The sequence below is a fragment of the Salmo salar genome, chromosome ssa01 (genome assembly GCF_905237065.1).
Source record: "Salmo salar chromosome ssa01, Ssal_v3.1, whole genome shotgun sequence".
Classification (NCBI taxonomy): domain Eukaryota; kingdom Metazoa; phylum Chordata; class Actinopteri; order Salmoniformes; family Salmonidae; genus Salmo; species Salmo salar.
The window spans coordinates 97,016,329-97,041,129 of record NC_059442.1 but is presented as its reverse complement, the minus strand read 5'-3'; the positions used below and the strand labels follow the sequence as shown (position 1 = coordinate 97,041,129).

The 24,801-nt window shown below is 42.3% G+C and overlaps 1 protein-coding gene across 1 annotated transcript; it reads right to left on the bottom strand.

Annotated features, from left to right (window-relative positions):
* Positions 1-858: 858 nt before the first annotated feature.
* Positions 859-24,759, bottom strand: LOC106610853 (adenylosuccinate synthetase isozyme 2). The gene is made up of 13 exons (XM_014210489.2): positions 24,283-24,759; positions 18,204-18,306; positions 14,252-14,320; positions 14,085-14,135; positions 11,344-11,410; positions 9,935-10,042; positions 9,738-9,819; positions 9,489-9,615; positions 7,149-7,303; positions 6,599-6,723; positions 6,333-6,430; positions 5,021-5,170; positions 859-4,868 (listed from the first exon to the last, which is right to left on the bottom strand). The coding sequence occupies exons 1-13, from the start codon at positions 24,472-24,474 to the stop codon at positions 4,816-4,818; spliced, it is 1,380 nt and encodes a 459-aa protein (XP_014065964.1). The 5' UTR covers positions 24,475-24,759; the 3' UTR covers positions 859-4,815.
* Between the last annotated feature and the right edge of the window lie 42 nt (positions 24,760-24,801).

Here is a 24,801-nt window from a genome sequence, read left to right as displayed (position 1 = left end):
TGAGAAGTGTGCTCGTCACGGATTAATTACTATTTCAACTGTACTGGGCAGATGGCAGACAGCGTATATGGCGCGTGTGGGCCAGCGGTTTGCTGATGTCAATGTTGTGAACCGAGTGCACCATGGTGTCGGTATGGTACGGCAGGAATAAGCTTTGAATGCAGATACCATGAGATCCTAAGGCCCATTGTTGTGCCATTAATCCGTCGCCATCATCTCATGTTTCAGCATGATAATGCCCGGCTCCACGTTGCAAGGATCTGTACACAGTTCCTGGAAGCTGAAAATGTCCCAATTCTTCCGTGGTCTGCATACTCACCAGATATGTCACCCATTGAGCATGTTTGGGAAGCTCTGGATCAACATGTACAGCAGTGTGTTCCAGTTTATGCCAATATCCAGCAACTTCACACAGCCATTCTGGGACAACATTCATAGGCCACAAACAGTCTGATCAACAGAATCATTTGTTTTCCCAGTCATGTGAAATCCATAGATCAAATGTATTTGACTGATTTCCTTATATAAACTAACAGTCAATTCTTATAAATTATTTGCATGCATCTTTTTGTTCAGTGTAGTATTTAAAATTCTCAGCCAGTACCTTGTATTCCTAGTGGTACAAATGAGAGTATTCAAAGGTAAACAACTCCCTCTGGTGGCCATGTAATGAAGTACAGGCAATTCTAACAATTAGTGTAGTTGTCTTAAGATAGCTTGGCAGATTCTGACCATGGTGGTGGGGGGTGCCATGAGAGTTAAGCTACTCAAAGACAGTTGAGAAACAGAAAACATTTGACCCCTCTAGAACAGACATGGATGAATTTGAAATGTAAAAAAATTAAAATACTGATTATATATTTCTCATGTTTAATTTATTAGTTGGAATCTTGTTCTAGGGTTGTATTAACAATTGTTACATTTTTTAAATTACAGAGTAATTTCAATATTTAAGACAAGTACTGTACAAACAACATTTGATAAAACTCCACAGCCCAAAAAAAGCATATTGAACACCGAGCTACAATAAGGTGACGATCATATGGTATTGGATATCATATATATATATATACACACACACACATTTATAGAGTTAACAAAGCAGCAACACATTGCAGAACTGAAAGTAGATAAATAGTTTCAAAACAAAAAGACCAAATGTGATTACATGTGCAATATTCAAATGAACAGGTTAAAAATTGGAGTTAGATTAAAACCTAGTCATCAAGCCAATGAATGTTTCTTTAAAAATGGCACTAATTTAAATTATTAGTGAGTTTAATGACTTTGGAAGGTAGTGCTGGGAAGAAAACACACTGTACAGCAAACATTGAACAAAATCTGGATTTTTCACCTGGATCAGGATCCACTGTACTCTACATTTCTCTTAATTTAGAGAAGGATTTCATCCCTTTGTCTCAAAGCATCAAAAACTCCTACACATATGTTTTTGGCTAAAGGAAGCTTGTTGTCAATTCATTTTACACATTGCTCCTCAAAGCCTAATTAACTGACAAAGTTGTTTGGATCCCACTCAAAACAACAATGTTAAGCATGCCATGTTGAGCTGATGTGGTGGGATAGAGAACACAATACTAAGCCACCTTCAAGACACTACCTGGACCCTGTTTTGACTATTTTTAAAATACACCCTTCTTTCCTTGAGGACATCACTGTAGTGTAGGTGAAAGCTTTGGCGTAACCATCTTTTGACCGATCCATTAATTTCCAGACAAGCCTCAAGGTAGAAAAGAAAGATGTATGTCAGAGGTATTCAGACAAGGCCCAGGTTAACATTTAAGGCCACTAAAATAACAATCTCTGATATGTTAAAATCCACATGGAACAATGAAACAGACTACCAGTGAACGTAAGCCTAGCGGAGATAACTGCTCTACTGAAAACAGTGATGTAAGAATGTATCTGACACAGTAACAACAGTGCATCCGGAAAGCATTCAGACGCCTTAACTTTTGACATTGTTACTTTAAAGCCCTAATCTAAAAACAGATTAATAGTCCCCCCCCCATCAAGCTACACAATGCCCCATAATGACAAAGCAACAGGTTTTGAATTGTAAATATTATATTTACATAAGTATTCAGACCCTTCACTCAGTACTTTGTTGAACCACCTTTGGCAGCGATTACAGCCTCAAGTCTTCTTGGGTATGACGCTACAAGGTTGGCACCTGTATCTGGAGAGTTTCTCCCATTCTTCTCTGCAGATCCTCTCAAGCGCTGTTAGGTTGGACGGGGAGTGTCGTTGCAGTCATTTTTAGGTCTCGCCAGAGATGTTTGATCTGGTTCAAGTCCAGGCCACTCAAGGACATTGAGACTTGTCCCAAAGCCACTCCTGCGTTGTCTTGGCTGTGAGCTTAGGGTTGTTGTCCTGTCGAAAGGTGAACCTTCACCCCAGTCTGAGGTCCTGAGCACGCGTTAATCAAGGATATATCTGTACTTTGCTCCATTCAGCTTTTCCCTCGATCCTGACTAGTCTCCCACTCCCTGCTGCTGAAAACATCTCCACAGCATGATGCTGCCACCACGCTTCACCCTAGGGTTGGTGCCAGGTTTCCTCCAGACGTGACGCTTGGCATTCAGGCCAAAGAGTTCAATTTTGGTTTCACCAGACCAGATAATCTTGTTTCTCATGGTCTGAGTCCTTTAGGTGCGGGTGGTTATGTGAATTTTACTGAGGAGTGGCTTCCGCTTGGCTACTCTACCAGAAAGGCCTGGAGTGCTGCAGAGATGGTTGTCCTTCTGGAAGGTTCGCCCATCTCCACAGAGAAACTCTGGAGCTCTGTCAGAGTGACCATCGGATTCTCGGTCACCTCCCTGACCAAGGCCCTTCTCCCCTGATTGCCCAGTTTGGCTGGGCAGCCAGCTCTAGGAAGAGTCTTGGTGGTTTCCAAACTTATTCCATTTAAGAACAATGGAGGCCACTGTTCTTGGGGACCTTCAATGCTGCAAATCTGTGCCTCGACACAATCCTGTCTTGAGCTCTACGGACAATTCCTTCAACCTCATGGCTTGGTTTTTGCACTGACAACTGTGGGACCTTACATAGACAGGTGTGTGCCTTTCAAATTATGTCCAATCAATTGAATTTACCACAGGTGGACTCCAATCAAGTTGTATAAACATCAAGGACGATCAATAGAAACAGGACGCACCGGAACTCAATTTGGAGTCTCATAGCAAAGGGTCTGAACACTTATGTAGGTATATATGGTATTTCTTTTTGTATAAATGTGCAAACATTTCTAAAAACCTGTTTTCACATAGTCATTATGGGGTATTGTGTGTAGATTGATGAGGATTTTTTGTTGTTGAATTTAATCCATTTTAGAATAAGGCTGTAACAAAAGACCCCTTTCCTGTGGAAAAAGGGAAGGGGTCTGACACGTCCATATATAAAAAAGAGAAAGCACTCCACCACCAATGCAGAAAGCCCTTCTTTCACAGCAGTCTACACCCATCTCTGTAGAGACCTGCAGATACAAAGGCAAACTAATGTTTGAGCCGTTTCCCATTTGTACTTGAATAGGCACCTCATGAACAAGTTTGAACTTTAACACGCCTCTCCTCGTAACTATTTTTATTTCATAATCGAGCCATTCAGAGGTTTACATATTCAATCCATACGTAAACAGGCAAGATCATTTAATTTGAAATATTTTGATTTTATATGAGTGATTGAAATAGAACTAACGGGAAACACGTTACTGAGTCAGGAGACAATCTGCTGTCTAATAAACTACATCTGCAGAAACACCCACACGTCTAACAGTAGCAGAACAGAATCAACCATACCTAGTCCTAGAAATAAAATATACACTGATATGATCGTGTAGAAATCCTGAGACTAGAGTTCAGCATATCTACATCGTGTTCGCGTTGGAGCTTAAATTTAGGATTGCATTCATGCGTCATTTCAAATGTGGAGTTTGATAGCAAGATGACCCATCAACATGCAAACTGACCTATTCTGCTCACTGTTTAGTAGTACAACTTTTTACTGCTTTGAAATGAGACAACATTTCTAGTCAACTGGGGAAATGAATGAGAGGTTGTTTGATTGCGACGCCTCCAAAAGGCCCATTTAAGATCGTAATGGAACCTAAATCTATGTTCTTGCATAATGGCATCGCTCCAGTTTTGTTGCTGGGAACAAGGTCTTTGTAACAAACAGATTCTACATTTTCTGCAACTATCCAATTTGAATACAGAGACTGGTATTGTCAGGGACCGTTGTCCATGCAGAACACATGGAATCTGTAGTTGCTAGAGGGCCGTTTCATGGCCATGGGCTCGTTGGCTCATGCTAGGTATCAAGAATACGTCTACACAAACTGGCACAAGTGATTTCATCACAGTACAGCCACAAAACATCTGTTAATGAATCAACCAAGTTCCACTGCAGCACTGTACACGTGGTCATACTGAACAGTCTGACATTGGCTTGTAGACGGGTCAATGACAGTGTGTCACACATCTGGATCAGAGGTTGGAATATGGGGATATTGAATGGATATGAGTTTGTATGTAGTGCATGTGCAAGTGTGGCAGAAGAGCAGAACCAGAAAGGCCAGAAGAGGGGGCTTTCTCACAAACCATACATGGGGAGTAACAGATGTAGGCTGGCAAGCAGCTGAAGTGTACTTCCATCTTAACAACCAGAGAGGCAATTTTGAAGAGTCTCCAATGAGGGGGGGGGTCATGCAGCATAGACCACCTTCCCAGGCCACAGGAACCAGGCAGCCATCTGGAGGTAGGGAGAGGGGACTGAGGATCTGGTCTGGAGGAGAAGCTCTTAGAAGATCTGGATCATGGACTCCCGAGATTTTCCGACTCCAATCCATTTCACTGCGGGTGAAAAGGAGTTATTGAAAAGCTTTACCAATAAAACACCAAATGTCCCCAGATATGGTCCATACCTATGACCTCTACAAATGGACATTTCACCACATCTGCATCAACTGGACATCAAGGTGTTGAGGGGGGAGGGGGGTTCTTACCGGGCACACCAAGGTGCTCCTCAATGTAGCGGACATATTTCTGGGCATTCTCTGGCAGCTCATCGAACGTTCTGACGGCAGAGGTGTCACTGTTCCAACCTGGCAGGGTGGCATACTGAACCTCAACACTTTGTAAGACTTCCTGGTTAGCTGGGGAGAGGTGGGGACAATGTCAGGCCATTGGCTACCATAAACATCTTAAGATCAGACTTAGTGGCAGCTGAGCGGGGTATTGGCAGGTAGCCTAGCGGTTAGAGCGTTGGGCCAGTAACCGAAAGGTCACTAGTTCAAATAACCGAGCTGACAAGGTGAAAAATCAGTCTGTGCGCTCTTGAGCAAGGCACTTAACCCTAATTTGTTCCAGGAGCACCATATATAAAGCAAGTTGAGGAGACTAAACTGCTTGGATTAACCCTGGATTGTAAACAGTCATGGTCAAAACATATTGATACAACAGTAGCTAAGATGGGGAGAGGCATGTCCATAATAAATGCACAGCTCTGCCTTCTTAACACTATCAACAAGGCAGGTCCTACAGGCCCTAGTTTTGTCACACTTAGACTACTGTTCAGTCGTGTGGTCAGGTGCCACAAAGAGGGACTAAGGAAAATTACAATTGGCTCAGAACAGGGTAGCATGGCTGGCCCTTGGATGTACACAGAGCTAACAATAATATGCATGTCAATCTCTCCTGGCTCAAAGTGGAGGAGAGATTGACTTCATCACTACTTGTTTTTGTGAGAGGTATTGACATGTCGAAAGCCCCGAGGTGTCCGTTTAAACTACTAGCACACAGCATACCCCACAAGACATGCCACCTGAGGTCTCTTCACTGTCCCCAAGTCCAGAACCGAATATGGGAGGTGCACAGTACTACATAGAGCGATGACTACATGGAACTCTATTCCACATCAGGTAACTGATGCAAGCAGCATAATCAGATTGAAAGAATGTTTTATAAATACGCCTTATGGAACAGCGGGGACTGAAGAGACATGATAAGACACACAGTGATTGTGTAGATGTGATAGTAGAGTAGTGGCCTGAAGGAACAAAATGTGTAATGTTTTAAATGTGTTAACTGCCTTAATGTTGCTGGACCCCAGGAAGAGTAGCTGCTGATTTGGCAGGAACGAAATGGGGATCCTTATTAAATACTACTATGGCTGACCATGTAAAACACATTTCACTGCACCTATCCAGTGTATGTGACAAAAAAACCACATTGTTTTTTGGGGGGATACTGCAATTAAGAATATAATATGCTCCCTTATCTGGTTCACTTCATCCTCATTAACAAGGAGCAGCCTACCTGGAAAATGAGGTATATTTTCACCGTCCACAGAGTAGGACACACCAACTTTGATCTCAGGGAGCACATCCAAGATGTCTAGCTTGGTGAGAGCTAAGCTGAATGGGAGGACAACAGAACATTGGGAGGTTAGCAGGCATGTTAACAACACCCAAATGCAGGATGTGTAAAACGCTGATAAGGTCTATTGAAGTATACTGAGACCGTAAGTAAAAAGCGGGAGGTGTGGTAATGGACAGTACAGAGTTGAGCGAGGGGGAACTCACGCAGTGAAGCCGTTAATCATGTGGGCATATTTGATGAGCACGAGGTCCAGCCAACCGCATCTCCTTTTACGGCCCGTGGTCACACCCACTTCTTTCCCCCTCGTCTGCAGGAGCTCCCCAACGTCCTTCAAGAAGGAAAGACACACTCAAGAATCACTAAGATCGCTGACAACGTAAACCATGGCCATGTTTTAAAATGTCGCCATTCTCTGTCCTGTCCAGGTGGAGAAACTGGTAGTTCCGTTATTGTATGGATTATTTCACAAGCTCCACCAGAGGGAGCTGTTTAACAACCAACTATCGTTCCCAAAACTGCTGACACCCACACAGTCGCATGCCTCTGCTGTTCACAGAATACACACTGGATTTCAGAACGCTGATGACTCAATCAGCAACTATGCCGTACCCCCCCACATTGACACTACAGTCTACTCACACTGGATACAGAGAGCAGGAAACACAGCCATGTGAACCAATATGACTCTAGCCTGCAGCTGTTAAAGGCACTAAGGCCTGGCTTCCCTCAAGGTAGACAGGCTGACATTCTTACATTGAACTGCTCAGAGGGAAAGGCTCCGATGCCAACCCGGGTGGTGTAGGCCTTGACCACGCCGTACACCTCACCCACGTTCTGAGGCGGCATGCCTAGGCCCGTGCACACCCCGCCTACTGTGCAGTTAGAGGAGGTCACGAAAGGGTAGGTTCCTGAAACCAACATACCAAAAGGATAAACACCCTCTTATTTCCTTCTCCCTCAGATAAAAGACATAACAATGCATTGGTGCTGCAGTCAAGTTACAGATGATTATCATAGCACAATGACTGTATTAACATACAGTACCAGTCTTGTCTACATTGCAGAATAGTGAAGACATCCAAACTTTGAAATAACATGTGGCAACCAAAACAAATCGAAAATATATTTTATATTTGAGATTCTTCAAAGTAGCCACACTTTTTGCCTTGACAGCTTTGCACACTCTTGGCATGCGCTCAACCAGCTTCACCTGGAATGCTTTGCCAACAGTCTTGAAGGAGTTCCCACATATGCTGAGCACTTGTTGGCTGCTTTTCCTTCACGCTGCGGTCCAACTCATCCCAACTGGATTGAGATTGGGTGATTGTGGAGGCCAGGTCATCAGATGCAGCACTCCATCACGCTCCTTGGTCAAATAGCCCTTACACAGCCTGGAGGTGTGTTGGGTAATTATCCTGTTGAAAAACAAATGATAGTGGGACTAAGTACAAACCATATGGGATGGCGTATCGCTGCAGAATGCTGTGGTAGCCATGCTGGTTAAGTGTCCCTTGAATTCTAAATAAATCCCAGACAGTGTCACCAGCAAAGCACCCCCACACCGCCTCCTTCATGCTTCACGGTAGGAACCACACATGCAGAGATCATCCGTTCACCTACTTCGCATCACACAAAGACACGGCGGTTGGAACCAAAACTAAAATTTGGACTCATCGGACCAAAGGACAGATTTCCACCGGACTAATGTCCATTGCACGTGTTTCCTGGCCCAAGCAAGTCTTTTCTTCTTATTAGTGTGTGTGCTTTAGCAGTGGTTTCTTGGCAGCAATTCGACCATGAAGGCCTGATTAACGCAGTCTCCTCTGAACAGTTGATGTTGAGATGTGTTTGTTACTAGAACTCTATGAAGCATTTATTTTGGCTGTAATTTCTGAGGCTGGTAACTTTAACGAACTTATCCTCTGCAGCAGAGATAACTCTGGGTCTTCCTTTCCTGTGGCAGTCCTCATGAGAGCCAGTTTCATTATAGCGCTTGATGGTTTTTGACATTTTCCAGATTGACTGACCTTCATGTCTTAAATTAATGATGGTCTGTCATTTCTCTTTGCTTATTTGAGCTGTTCTTTCCATAATATTGTCTTGATCTTTTACCAAATAGGGACATCTTCAGTATACCACCCCTACCTTGTTACACCACAACTGATTGGCTCAAATGCATTAAGGAAAGAATTTCCACAAATTCACTTTTCACAAGGTACACCTGTTAATTGAAATGCATCCCAGGTGACTACCTTATGAAGCTAGTTGAGAGAATGCCAAGAGTGTGCAAAGCTTTCATCAAGGCAAAGGGTGGCTATTTGAAGAATCTCAAATATATTTGATTTGTTTAATCTTTTTTGGTTACTACACGACTCCATGTGTTATTTCATAGTTGATGTCTCCACTATTATTCTACAATGTAGAAAATAATACAAATAAAAACCCTTGAATGAGTAGGTGTCCAAACTTTTGACTGGTGCTATAGCTTGTAATACAAGTAAAGGAAACTAAACGCTTCAGTCTTAACATGACATGCAAACAATCTCCCTGTCAGGTGTGCTTAAACAGAGGTGGATTTTCCAGTCCAGGTTAATGGGCCTTTCCGATCAAAGGGGTTGAGAATTCCCCCCCATAAATGTCTGCACAGGTACAAAAACCATTCTCCTTTATGCAAATAACATTAGCAAGGCCATATGATACCTCCTACTTTCACCTACTACCATTGTGTCAAGGAAAAAGAAAATGGTGACCGTCTGTACATAGCAACCCTCTCCTTCAGCAGTTGTGTTAATGGACTATGGCATGCTTTGTGACAGAAATATCTTAAAGTGACACTAGACAGCATAGCTCAGAGTCATGCACGGTATAAGAGTGGTCTCTGGTGTTTGGAGCAGTGAACAGGTTGTTCCAATCCTTATGACAGCTCTGATACAACTGTTTCAGAGTTAACTCACCAGTAAAAACGGCTTGAATTTCCAGCCGGCTTCTTGAAGACCATCAGTTTGTTAGCTTGATCAGTTCAATGGGGGTTAGTTGGCAATTGACACAGTGAAAGCGGTTAACTGACATTATGACATAGTGGGGGATACTCACCAAAGTCAATATCTAAGAGGGCAGCATTGGCTCCTTCTACCAGGATCTTTTTGGGAGGTCCATGTAGGGCCTCGTACATGTAGAAGACGCCATCTTTCACCATATGCTTTAACTTCTCCACGTAATCCTGGACAAGAACACCACACACACACACACACACGTAACCCTAAAAATACACTGAAATGTAGGAAGGACATAATGTATCCAGTGATAGGTTTATTCAACTGATATGGAGGACCTGCATCTGACCTTCAACTTGGACAACTCTCCATCGATGTCAATCACCAGGGTCGGGTACATAGACTGATACTGCGAGGCTAAGACTTTAAATCTACAGAGGATAGACGTCAATACAATTCCATTTTAATCTTACCAGAGCTAGTTGTACTCTGAATAACAAGAGGATAGCCATTATTGGCCATATGAGGACAAGGCCACACCCTCACCTTTCAGAGAACTGCGTGAAGTCAGACATGAGGTCACATATCCGGAGGCCAATGCGGGCTGCTTTGGCTGAGTACACCGGGCCAATCCCCTTTTTTGTTGTTCCGAGGCTGGGTGAGGAATACAGGGAACAATACAGTCACTGCCTCGACATCAACCACACACACACACCGGTCCTTCAACATGCATTTGTATGTGACTGTGTAAGGTCAGGCGTGATGGAGTTATAGGGAAGAAGCTACTATTCTAAGGATTGTTTATGGGGCTGGAACATCACTTGCTGCTGACTGAAACAATGGCTCTGCAGTGAGGGTTGGAGAGCATCATCACAGTCACATGGTGCTGCTAGGGGATGTCTGGTGACTTAACATCCCTGGTCTGATGTAGGGATGACTTCTCATGTGAGAAAGACCTTATCAGTGAGGATATAAGTGGTCATCTGGAGCGGAGACAGGGTACCATGAGTACTAACCCCTCCAGCAAGACGGCAAAATAACAGGTCAGGTCCACCATGAGACTCCTGGAACAAGTCATGCTGTTACTGCAGGAGATCTAATCTAAGCCTCTGTCTCTGTTCTCTGCCTCTGAGGTAAGAGTGAAGTTGTAAAGCCTTGTGGAATTTCAACACCATAACTGGTGATATAAGCCTATAATGAGTTGCCCTTTACTACCCATGGGAGAAAACTGGTACAATACATAGCTGTTGAGCAAGTTCAAACACTGCAGACTGTTTAACACAATAATTCAAATCAGGACAGTGTGCTTATCTTGATCCTGAACAAAAGCTTAAAATGCCCTGTATATCAGTGCTGTCCTGTGTCTAAGCTGTCCTTCCTAACCTCTTCTCAGAACCAGATTGGGTGTCTCCATCACAGGTAACAGTAGTAACCTGCAATAGCTCCATGACTAACTGGTAACAAACAGGAACCTGCAATAGCTACATTACAGTGTAGGATTTGTTTGCTATTCCTGAATATGGAATAAACCCAAGACTACACAGTATGCGGGAAAAACTTGGCTAAATCACAGCCACTTCTTTTCAGGCAGAACACACAAGGCAAAACTGTTAAAACTGCTCCACAACACCAGTGCAGAGAACTAAGTTGGGATATTTCATATTTGACATCTTTGGAGACTTCAGTCAGTTGAGGTTGTTCCAGTACTTATGCTAGCTTGACTTTATGCTGAAAAGGTTTATACTGCGTATCCGCCGTAGAAAGGGAATCTTTATTTTTCAGCTCTGCTTCAAGCTGGAGTCAGTTACGGTTGTTTCATCTTACAAGGCTGGACGCATGGAAGGGCTAATATACTACACATTCGACCCCCCAAAATTCTGTTTTACAGCACTGCTGCAAGCTGAACCATTACTGAGCCATAAACCAGGAGAATGACAGGTGGCGGGGGTTCTTACTTCTTGCCCGCTTGCTCTTGTCTCTGCTGCTCTTGCACACCGTCGACCGCTTGATGGAAATCAAACACTGTGGAAGGAGGTAGAAGGGCAAACTCACAATCCTAGTCACCTCGCCCCCACTTCTCTGCTCCTCACTAAAACCTAGCGTAGTATCCCAATTATCTCCCTTTTCTCCCAGGAAGTGGTCCCTTGTGCACTCGACACCCATTTGAATGCATTGGATTGGTTGGAGAATCCACAATAGTTCATACACCAATCCTTCATTTTTAAATCCATGAAGGGAAGTGAGCAGTAGTGTCTGTTGCTCTCTTCCAGTCAGAACTGACCCCTCTTTCTCACAGGGGCCCTATAAAACCAGATTTCTTTTGCCCGACTCAATTTTTTTGCTTAGTAGAGCCTTAGCAAGGCCACTTTTGGGACTACAGTATCTTATAAAATCTGCATTTTCTCCATTTAGTTTCAGGTTTTCCGCTCTCAAAACTCACTTTTTTTGATAGAAATCCAAATTAGAAAAACAACTAAGTACACAGCAATGCTTAAACCACATCAGGAGATTACTTTTGAGGTCTGAGAGAAAACATTTTTTTTTTGCTTAGTTACCCTTTAATTCCAGTGTGCACCAGCAAGAGGCTGTTTTTAGTAGCGCACATGTGATGGTAGAGTTTGCAAAACAAATATTAACTGGATGGATGCAAATAATAATGATACCATTCTGCCAGGTAAGCATAGGCTACTTTGTAGTTAATATTTAATGGAGAAGGTTTTTAGGAAAGCCTTTCCAGCTACCAGAAGACTTTATTAACATCATGGCAAACGGCTACACAACGTGGTAGACAAGCCCACTGCACATAGACAAGAAATTCTCATTGCCTCTTCAGAAAGTTGCAAGAAACACAAATCACTGATTCATTTTGTTCATGTCTTATGATAAACTTGGGCAAACTAAGACATGTTCAATACATTTAGTTGATTCCCTACTATGCATTTCAGAATTTTGTTGAAATCTGTTTTGTCTGAATTCCATTATTCCATCCACATTCTCCGCATCACAGATTTTATAGGGCCCTCTAGTCCCTAAAGCTGCCTTGCTGAGGCACTACTGAACAAAAGCGGTTTATAAGTAGTGTCCTTTTTTGGGAATTTCTCGCTGTGCCGACTGGACAGTTTGGCACTTCGAAACTGAGCACGCAGACAAAACATCTAAAAGGCTCTCTGCACAACAAGTCTAGTGGAGTAGAGTTTACCACTTAAAGGTTAACCAAACAGTCCCAAAGGACAGATAACACAACAAACAATTCACAGTCATTTCTGTGTAAAAAACTAATCTCCCTTTTCCCTCCACACCTCTTCATAGAATAAAATGGACCAAGGTTGGGCTGGGGGGGGACTGAATAATGTAGCCTAATAAAAGGAGTCCAAGTCATTCTGCTTTTCACAACAACAAAAACTGTTTCTGAAGATTTATGTAACATTTGACTTAAAAACAGGTCCTTCAGAGTGCATCTTAGGTCAAATCAACCCCTCCTTATAGCTACTTTGAGGAAAAATCAACTTACTATGACTGTGATATGTGGTTGTCCCACCTAGCCATCTTAAGAATGCACTAAGTCACTCTGGATAAGAGAATCTGCTAAATGACGCAGATTTAAATGTACAAAATACGAAAGGTTCCTTAAACAGCTAAGATAATCAATTGGCCACCTTCACCCCCCTCCCCCAAATAACAGAAACATGTTCTCCATGAAAGCCTCCAAGTCACAGCATTTTTGGATCTCTTCTGGGCACCAGCTTTGCACAGACCCTGGCAGTGGTATTCACTAACTAAGAGCCCAACTTTTGATTACATTTTTTTTTTTTTTTAAGTAACTAGGCAAGTCAGATAAGAACAAATTGTTATTTACAATGACAGCCTACCCCGGCCAAACCCGGACGGCGCTGGGCCAATTGTGTGCCGTCCCCTATGGGATAAAGTATGATAAGCTCTGCTTTTCAAAATGTGACAATTGGAATGCATTTATGATGAAAATAAAAACATTGATGGAAAAGAAAGCTGACTCATTATTCCCATGAACTGTAGTCCTGTAACGTTCTATATAGTAGAGTATAGAGCAGGGGTGTCAAACATACAGTGAGGGGAACAATCCAGGCCAGCAAGAGGAACAAAACTCAAGATACTTTAAAGTGACTAAAACCAAATCTCTGTAGAAATGATGGACCCACATTCATACAGTTTCTTGACTGTGTCTAGCTAATAATTCACTGAAATGAAAGCTAGGCAGTTAGGAGCATAGAAAATTCCCAAAATGATGCCATGGACTTTTTGGGGGCAAATTGACAGCAAGGAAATATAACACATTCAGTCCAGTCCTCCAAACGTCGTTGAAGACAGAATGCGGCCCCCGGGACAACATTAGTTTGACACCCCTAGTATAGAGTATGGGCCTCCCGAGTGGCGCAGTGGTCTAAGACACTGCATCTCAGTGCAAGAGGTGTCACCGTGTGTGGGTCCACCTGGTTCGAATCCAGGCTGCATCACATCCGGCCGTGTTCGGGAGTCCCATAGGGCAGCGCACAATTGGCCCAGCAGTGTCCGTGTTTGGCCAGGGTAGGCAGTCATTGTAAATAATAATTTGTTCTTAACTAGACTAGCCTAGTTAAATAAATAAATTAAAAAATGATTAATAGAGCAGCTGAAGTTGTAATATAAAGGCCCTTAAAGAAAAGCCTGAGGCAGAGCTTACCAATGTGTGCTCGGTCTGAAATGATCAGCCTCTTGTCCCAGCCCACCAGACCTGAACACACACACACACACACGACATCTGACAGTAGCCCCTTTAAGCAATATGGCAATCTTCTAGGCATCGGAGTAAAAGGGAATATTAAAACAGGATAGTGCCTTCATACTCACTTTTGCCTTTGCGCACATTCTTCTCAGCCTCCTCAAAGAGGCCAGGCAGGTGGATCACTACCCCATTACCTGCAGAACAGACACAGGCAACATGGAAGATGTGGAGAAAGTAATGCATCAGTAACCAAACAGGGAAGTGAACAAAAGTACTTTCCCATGAAGAGCTAAATACACGTACTTAGTCAATAAAAGTTTCTTAGAAAAACAGGTCTGCTCTTCCACTGAGCAATCATGAAGGCCACACATTAATCAAATGAGGAGAATGCCATAACCTTTTCTGCACATAGAAAGTCTTATTCAAGATGACTTTTTCTCATGGCAAACACTGCTCTGGATTCTTTTTTGCCCTCTGAAAGCCTGCCTGTAGAGTTCAACTAGAGAGCAATAGTAGACAGTGTGCAAGTTAAGAATTGATTCACTTAACATTCTATATGTTGAACTGCTGACGAATCGTGGTTAACTTCTTTGGGGTAGGGGGCAGGATTTCACATCCGGATGAAAAATGTGCCCAGAGTCAACTGCCTGCTACTCAGGCCCAAAAGCTAGAATATGCATATAATTAGTAGATTTGGATACAAAACTGAAGTTTCTAAAACTGTTTGAATGATGTCTGAGAATAACAGAACTCATATGGCAGGCAAAAACCTGAGAAAAATCCAAGCAGGAAGTGTGGAAATCTGAGGTTTGTAGTTTTTCAATTGATTGCCTATCCAATATAGTGTAAATGGGGTCATATTGCACTTCCTAAGGCTTCCACTAGATGTCAACAGTCTTTAGAACGTTGTTTCAGGCTTCTACTGTGAATGGGAAGAGAACAAGAGCTGATTGAGTCAGGTGTCTGCCAGTCGGCCATTATTTTAGTTACGCGCTCGGCCATGAGCACGAGCTCAGTTCCCTTTCCTTTATGAAGACAAAGGAATTGTCCGGTTGGAATATTTATGATAAAAACATCCTGAAGATTGATTCTACACATCGTTTGACATGTTTCTACAAACTGTAATAACTTTTTTTGACTTTGTCTGGACTTTAGTGCGCGTGCCTTCTGCATTTGGAATAGTGAACCTAATGCGCGAACAAAATTGAGGTATTTGGACATAGAGATGAACTTTATCGAACATTTGTGGAACTGGGATTCCTGGGAGTGCATTCCGATGAAGATCAAAGGTAAGTGAATATTTATAATGCCATTTCTGACTTCTGTTGACTCCACAATATGGCGGGTATGTGTATGGCTTGTTTTGGTTTCTGAGCGCTGTACTCAGATTATTGCAAAGTGTGCTTTCGCCGTAAAGCTTTTTTGAAATCTGACAGAGGTTGCATTAAGGAGAATTTTATCTATAATTCTGTGCATAACACTTGTATCTTTTATCAAAGTTGATGAGTATTTCTGTAAATTGATGTGCTCATTCACCGGCAGTTTTGGAGGCAAAACATTTCACGCCAACGTAAATTATTTTTTTTAAATATAAACTTTATCGAGCAAAACATACATGTATTGTGTAACATGAAGTCCTATGAGTGCCATCTGATGAAGATCAAAGGTTAGTGATTAATTTTAGCTGTATTTCTGGTTTTTGTGACGCCTCTCCTTGCTTGGAGAATGGCTGTGTGGTTTTTCTTGTCTAGGTGCTGTCCTAACAATCTATTGCAATGCTTTCGATGTAAAGCCTTTTTGAAATCGGACACTGTGGTTGGATTAACGAGAAGATTCTTTAAAATGGTGTATAATACTTGTGAGAAATTCGAATTATGAGATTTTTGTTGTTTTGAATTTGGCGCTCTGCTATTTCACTGGCTGTTGGCGAGTGGGACGCTAGCGTATCACCACATACTGGCTTTGCTTGAATTTACCTGCCAATGCATTGTTGTTCAGGACATTTAAAAATATATATATTTAAAAATTTGAAGTAGCCTATATGATCACACTGGTAATAGATCCATTGTTGTTTTACTTGTGAGGCACAGCTGAGTGAACATAAATTTAAATAATTGGCATTTTATTTTACTGGGCTGATGGTGCCTGCATCTGATGGTCAGTCTCAGCGGAGGGAGAGAGCAGCAGACTAAGGGTCCGTCTCAACATCCCTCCACTGACACTGACCAAAAAGGGACACCGTCTTCCAGCTGATGGTGAAACTCGAGTTAAACCGCATTATTTCTGCCTCATGCACAAATTCATGTTGTGACGCCTATGAAGAGTGTTGGAGTCGGGGTTAAACTTGGAACATTGTTATACTCAAAAGTATAGGAACATTATGACACCCCTCATGTCTCTTTTGTAACTAATGAAGTTTGAGGGGTTGAGTGCAGGGAAAACAAATGCATGTAACAGTACTGATAAGGGGAGAAACCATTGAAGGCTCATATCACTTAGTTCCCTGCTTAGCAAGAATGATATGAATGGTGGTATGAATACCACCATGGGGGAAGCCATGTCTGTGTCTGAGTCACAGCTGTATCGACCTTTTGGGAAGAATTCAACTTGGTTAAGCTTCTCTAGTGTCTGAGTCACAGCTGTATCGACCTTTTGGGAAGAATTCAACTTGGTTAAGCTTCTCTAGTGCCTGAGTCACAGCTGTATCGACCTTTTGGGAAGAATTCAACTTGGTTAAGCTTCTCTAGTGTCTGAGTCACAGCTGTATCGACCTTTTGGGAAGAATTCAACTTGGTTAAGCTTCTCTAGTGCCTGAGTCACAGCTGTATCGACCTTTTGGGAAGAATTCAACTTGGTTAAGCTTCTCTAGTGTCAGTCACAGCTGTATCGACCTTTTGGGAAGAATTCAACTTGGTTAAGCTTCTCTAGTGCCTGAGTCACAGCTGTATTGACCTTTTGGGAAGAATTAAACTTGGTTAAGCTTCTCTAGTGCCTGAGTCACAGCTGTATTGACCTTTTGGGAAGAATTAAACTTGGTTAAGCTTCTCTAGTGTCTGAGTTATTTACTCAAAATTAGAACCTAACAAGAGTGAAATATTCCTCAATATAAATAAAGACCCCCACCACTAATAATAACAATGCAAGCCTATCAATACACTTTCCTACTCATTCATTACTGCTGCACTGCTTGTAGCGCTGAGTGGAAATAGGAAGAACAAACATTTTATGGGTTATAAAAAAAAGTGATGAATACAAAGTGTTGACAGAACTGAGAAACGACTGGAACTCACTCATAAAAACAGCAGCTCTTTGCTGTATTCGTTGACAGTCTCCCTCTAGTCATGATTTAAACGTTTTGAAATCTCACAGTATCAATTTTGTCGTCGCTTTCTTTTATGCCTGCTACGTTACTGCAGACTCAGTCATCTGAGCTATCTGATTGGCCAGCGGTCGCATAGTGCACTTGATTTCCTCTCCAGGCCCACCGGGAAGGCAGAGTTTGTTCTTTCAGACACATGACATGGCAACAGTTTGCCTGCCCGGCACGCAGGGCAGCTGAATTGGCTACACATACCTTCAACAGCCCGAGACTAATACAAAAATATACATGTAAAAAAACTAATAGGAACACAAGGCTTTATCGTTGGTTTATCATGATTGACAAGTCGATCGTGATCGACCGGTTGGTGACCATTGGACTAAACAGTCAGTCAGCCCATTTGCGAAATGTTACTGCAGATAAAATGTGATCTGTAGCAGTTAGCCTGCGAGGTGGCTCCCAGTCAAGTCGATCACTGTGGCGTCAGGCAAAACTGGAAATATTAGAATGTAATACAGATTGGCTAGATTTAGAGAGGAGAAGTCATTCATTTTAGCTGCTTGCATACGAAAGTGTGTGGATGGAAACTGCACAGGAGATTCAATAAACAGAAAGCTGTATGAACCAAAGACTAGAGAACTGACCATAGTAAACCATGAGCATTTCTTCATAGCTCAATTCTTATTGTGAAATCAGCCATTTTTCCTGTTCAGTCCTCAGTCCAGTAAATAAGGGACCAGAGGCTGAGTTCTACTCACCAATGAAAGCAGTGACCTTAGGGTTGATAATGCCGCTGGGTAGAAGGTGGAAGTCATACTCCACAGAGTCCACCACCACCGTGTGTCCTGCATTGTTACCACCCTGCAGAGAGGTACACAGAGGGAGAGTCAGAGAGACAAGACATCCAACATTATGAAACAAAAACCACCACAAGCAATATGAAAGGCTATAGCCTTGCTTTTCACAACTCAATATTGGACATACAGCAGAAGCACGTCAACCTTTCCCCCATATTTGTACAGTATGTTCTTTTGAACACAGATGTGGTTTGGCCTCTAGTCTCTGACCCTGGAACTCTGACACAGATATCAGAAGAGCCCATTCATATACACTGACAACCTAGCGCCTATTGACGATAATAGAACTCCCCTGGCCAGAAGATGCTAAGAGTCCCGATGCGTGCTCTAAACGTTAACATGCATCGCTTACGGTAGGGTTTCAGAAACATAAGAAAAGTATCTTTCATATCAGCGAGAAGGAATTGTCAAAAACAAAAAGGTTAAATTACTACACACCTTTATAGGGTTCCCACACTGCCATATTTCCATGTTACATTGCTTCTAGAGTCAATTGGCCTCTAAATAGAACATGCAGTGCATTCGGAATGTATTCCAAACCCTTAAATTATCCACAGTTACATTACAACCTTACCCTAAAATGGATTAAATAGGGCCTCCCAATTTGCGCAGCAGTCTAAGGCACTGCATTGCTTGAGGCGTCACTACAGACCCGGGTTCAATCCCAGGCTGTGTCACAACCGGCCGTGACCCCATAGGGCGGTGCACAATTGGACCAGCATCATCCAGGTTGGGGAGGGTTTGGCCGGGGGGCTTCACTTGGCATACGGGGGGAGAAGCAAGGTTTGGTGGGTCATGTTTGAGGAAGCATGACTCGCCTCTCGAGCCCGTTGGAAAGTTGCAGCGATGAGATCGAGGAAAAGTAAAATACAAAGAAAATATGTTTTTCCTCATCAAGCGAAAAACAGGTGTAGAATTTTTTGCAAATGTATTACAAATAAAATAAATACCTTATTTACATAAAAGTATTCAGACCCTTTGCTATGAGACTCAAAATTGAACTCAGGCACTTCCTGTTTTCATTAATCATCCTTGAGATGATTCTACAACTTGATTAGAGTACCCCTGTGGTAAATTAAACTGATTGGGGAAGGGTACCAAAACATTTCTGCAGCATTGAAGGTCCAGAAGAACAGTGGCCTCCATTCTTAAATGGAAGACGTTTCAAACCACCAAGACTCTTTCTAGAGCTGGACCCCCAGTCAAACTGGGCAATCGGGGGAGAAGGGCCTTGGTCAGGGAGGTGACCAAGAACCAGATGGTCACTCTGACAGAGCTCCTCTGTGGAGAAGGGAGAACCTTCCAAAAGGATCACCAATCAGGCCTTTATGGTAGAGTGGCCAGACAGAAGCTACTCCTCAGTAAAAGGCACATGACATCCCACTTGGAGTTTGCCAAAAGGCACCTAAAGACTCTGACATTGAGAAACAAGATTCTCTGGTCTGATGAAACCAAGATTGAACTCTTTGGCCTGAATGCCAAGTGTCATATCTGGAGGAAACCTGGCACCATCCCTATAGTGAAGCATAGTGGTGGCAGCATTGTGCAGTGGGGCTGTTTTTCAGCGGCAGGGACTGGGAGACTAGTCAGGAGAGGCAAAGATGAACAGAGCAAAGTACAGAGAGGTCCTTGATGAAAACCTGCTCCAGAGCGCTCTGGACCTCAGTCTAACAGGACAACAACCCTAAGCACACAGCCAAGACAACGCAGGAGTGGGTTCGGGACAAGTCTGACTATCCTTGAGTGGCCCAGCCAGAGCCCGGACTTGAACATCTCTGACGAGACCTGAAAATAGCTGTGCAGCTCCCCATCCAACCTGACAGAGCTTGAGAGGGAGGACCTGCAGAGAAGTATGGGAGAAACTCCCCAAATACAGGTGTGCCAAGCTACCAAAGCTAATTGCTACCAAAGGCACGTCAACAAAGAACTGAGTAAAGAGCCTGAATACTTATGTAAATGTGACGTTTATTGTTTTATAAATTTGCAAACAAAATATCTATAAACCTGTTTTTTCTTTGTTATTATGGGGGCATTGTGTGTAGATGAAGTTGTTTTTCCTCTAATCAATCAATTTTAGAAATCGCTGTAACCTACCAAAATGTGGAAAAAGGCAACGTGTCTGAATACTTTCCAAAGGCACTGCATCTACCTCAAATACCTTATGATCTATCCTGATGCCTAGTCACTTTACCCTGCCTTCATGTGCATATCTACCTCAACCCTGCACATTGATCTGGTACTCCTTGCATGCACTGAGTGCATAAAACATGCACTTTCAATGACAGCTTTCACCTGGTAAGTCTATGATCCCCTATTGATATCACTTGTTAAATCCACTCCAAAACCAGTGTAGATGAAGGACAGGAGACGGATTAAAAATCCTTCATTAACCTTTGAGACATGGATTGTGTATGTGTGCAATTCAGAGGGTGAATGGGCAATACAAAACATTTAAGTGCCTTTTAACGGGGTACGGTAGTAGGTGCCAGGCGCACTGGTTTGTGTCAAGAACTGCCATGCTGCCCAGTTCACACTCAACAGTTTCCTGTGTGTATCAAGGAACGCTTTCGACACCTTGTAGAGTCCATGCCCCGACGAATTGAGGCCATTCTGAGGGCCAAAGGTTACAACTCAATATTAGGAAGGCGTTCTTAACCTCAAAGATCGGACCCTTTCAATTTGCACCTAAAATGACATACCCAAATCCAACTGCCTGTAGCCCAGGACCTCAAGTAAGGATATGCATATTCTTGATACAATTTGAAAGGAAATACATTTTTAAAAACACTTCGTGGAAGTTTGTGGAAATGCGAAATTAATGTAGGAAAATATAACATTAGATCTGGTAAAAGATAGTGATGGGTGTTCAAAAATTAGAACCCAGTGCCTACATTTGAATATAAAAATGTATTTCATCAACCAAAACTATGCTACATTTTATCTCTGGTACCCTGAGAATGACAAATCAGAGCAAGATTACTGAATGTAAGTACATTTACCTTCAGGGGTGAATGTATCAAACCAGTTGCCATAAGTTTGTTGTGCACTCTTCAAACAGCATGGTATTTTTTCACTGTAATAGCTACTGTAAATTGGACAGTGCAGTTCAATTCTTTATCTAAGCTTTATGCCCATATAAGACATGTTCTTGGCACTTACAACGTCATGCTAATCACATTAGCTCAACCGTCCCGGTGGAGGGACACCGATCACGTAGAGGTTTTAATGCTTTGTACAGTCAGGGTATAACGCCATTCTTGTGTAATTTTATTTCTCGCTTTATTGTATTTTTAAACCCTGCATCGTTGGGGAGGGCTCGTAAGCAAGCATTTCACAGTCAAGTCTACACCAGTTGTATTTGCTGCATGTGGAAAATAAAATTTGATTTGACCCATCTATCACATAGCCAAACACATGAGCTGGACAAGAGATACCAGATTCCATCTCGCACATTATATCTCCCAAGTCGCCATCCCAACACAGTATAAGAAAAGGGAGAAGTTGAAACAGAACACACTTGTTGATTATTAGGTAACTACAACAGACCATTGGCAGTAGAACAGAGCCGAACAGTAGTTTGACAGTACACTTTATTGATGAGGAGTTAACTGAAAGGTCGGTGCTTGCAAACATCATAGGCTAGGTCACGGAGATCACTGGAGAGAAAACATCGCTCTGGGGTTGAGAGAAGCTTTAACCGCCTGGGGACTGAATGAGGAGCTCCTAGTGTGCCTAACGATAACGGTGCAAACGTGGTGAAGGCCATTGCATTGAATGATTGGATCAGACAAATGTTTTAGACACAAGCTGCACCTTGCAATCGGTAAGCTACATGTTAAGGCACTGACTAATAATTTCAATTATAATAATTATAAATAGTTACCCTGACTGCAGAAATGTCCACCAGAGCTGTTGCCAGAGAATTTAATGTCAATTTCTCTACCATGTCGTTTTAGAGAATTTGGCAGTACCTCCTACCGGCCTCAACTGCAGACCATGTGTAACCACGCCAGCCCAGGACCTTCGCATCCGGCTTCTTCACCTGTGGGATCGTCTGAGGGGTATTGAAGAGTATTTCTGTCTGTAATAAAGCCTTTTTGTGGGGGAAAAAACGAATTCTGATTGGCTGGGCCTGGTTGCCAAGTGGGTGGGTCTATGCCCTCCCAGACCCACCTATGGATGCATCCCTGCCCAGTCATGAAATCCATAGATTAGGGGCTAATTAACTTATTTCAATTGACGGATTTCCTTATAAGAACTGTAACTCCATAATATCTTCGAAATTGTTGCATGTTGGGTTTATATTTTTGTTCAGTGTAGTTTAAATAGAAAAATGGCTACAACTTAGTTCAATTGAATCACAGTAGGTCTTTGAATGTACCAAAAAGAGTCAGGAGATCTTACCTAAGGCCACTTGGTGAATCTTACTGCCAAAGGCTGCAGCACTGAGGTGTGATGCATAAGGGTCTGATCTCACCCCACTCGTCATAGTGAAAGCTGTAGAGGATGGTCTCTTTGTTCCAGTCAGCTGATTCCAGGAAGCGCATTTCAAAGGGACTTTTAGGGATGTCCATCATAAATAAAAGTTTGATTTTGAATGAAGCAACACATCTGCCAGTACCTTCAAGATGGGAAATCAATAAATGGGAAATCCAGAGAAATTTTGAAAAATGGCCAGATATTCCATAAGAGAGCCTTAACGGACACCATGGCAAAACTTCATAGAAGATTTTTGTCTGAGAATCCAAGGCACAACCTTTCCAAGGCTCAATTCTTTAAAAGTAAGCCATTTTGGATTGACCAGCGAAGAGTCACAAACATGTGCTTGCAAATGCATGAAAACTTTGGCTTTAAGATAAAGAAGCTACACCAGCTTGGGGTCATAGAAACATCATCCCAAGGGACACTGAACAGGCCTGTGTGTGTAGTGACATGTGCTGTTCTAATGTTTTTGTATGCGTTTTTAGCCTATGTACTTTTGAAGCACTGCAAAATTAAATTGATTGAACTTGAATCCATGATTGTGGCAATATTATCTCATTTATTTCCTACATTAAATGTTATTAACCATACCCCAGTCTTAATAAACTTATTCTCATTACCGAAATCAACCTAATTTCAAAAACCTATGTATCATTACCACAACAGGTGATCATTTTAATTTAATATAAGTAAAAATAGTAAGTTTACTTTAAATGCAGGCTTGCCACAATTTTGAAATATATGTCAGGTTTCAATGAAATATCAAAAATATTAGGTTGTAGATTGCGGAAGGTGTTGCAGTAATGAGATCAGTCATAATCAAATAATGTTAATTTAGAAATATATTTTATTTCAGAGTTTCAAGTAACTGTGCATGACCGTTAATAATCTTTTTTTTTTTTTTTAATTATTAGCTTTCCTGTTGGTCTTGACATTCAGACCATTGGTAGAGATTTTTAAGGACTTGTTTGGGAAAATGTTGAAAAAGGTGTTAATTTGTCAGTAAATGTTTTTAAATTAATGGTCAAACACTCCAGACCTTGTTATTAACGCCTAAAAGGGAAATTTGTTGATGCAATCATTTAAGATTGTGAGAATCACCCAATTACAACAAAAACAGATTTAGCTAACTAACCAGCCAACACTAGCTTAGGCGGCTAACTAGCAAAGCAAGTTGGCACAAACACACAAGTTCGAGCTACTGTTGGCTAGTTAGTTTTGTAATTACAACAAATACAGATTTAACTAACGTTAGTTAAAACACAGAACCAGAGATGGATAATAATCTTTGGCACAGCAATTCAGCCTTTGGGGCTAGTTTTTGTTGCAACACACTGACTGTCACAACCTTGGCTCGCTAACTTGTTAGCTTAGTTATATTGCTAGCTAGGTAATGTTAGCTATATTATTTACAATTATATGTCCTTCAGCTAGCTTATTAGCTAGCATACGTTTAGCCCATTCCATTCATAGACGGTAACGTGGCTCTGTAATTTACCTGGCATCTGCAAACAATATCGGCGTCCTGAGCGAGTAGGTCCACAACTTTCCCTTTGCCCTCGTCGCCCCATTGAGCCCCTAGCACTACAGTCACCCTGTTGCCAACATTTGGTCTGGCCACGTGTGGCTCTGTACTAGTGCTATGGGCTGCACCGTTTTGCGCAGCATCTTTTCTCCGGCCTTCCGACATGTCCGTCTCGTTATTCTCTGCAATTCTGCTTTGGCAGTAGTGGTTGCAAACTAGTCCTGCGCGCGATCTGAAATACAGTTTATTTTAAACAGACACGCCCACTAGCTCCATTAATCTACAACAACAGCCAGAGTGTGAAGAGATTGGATTAATGCTCCGGCCCTGCGTTGTCCCCGACACGACATCTAGATGGAACTGTACCAGCCACAAGCGTACAAACAGCATAACACCGGACCTCAGCCTTTGGTTTGTCGTATGGAATATGTGGGGGCCATACTGTTTGTGAGCCAAATTAACGTCTCTTTTAGGTGAACAGACAAAAAATAT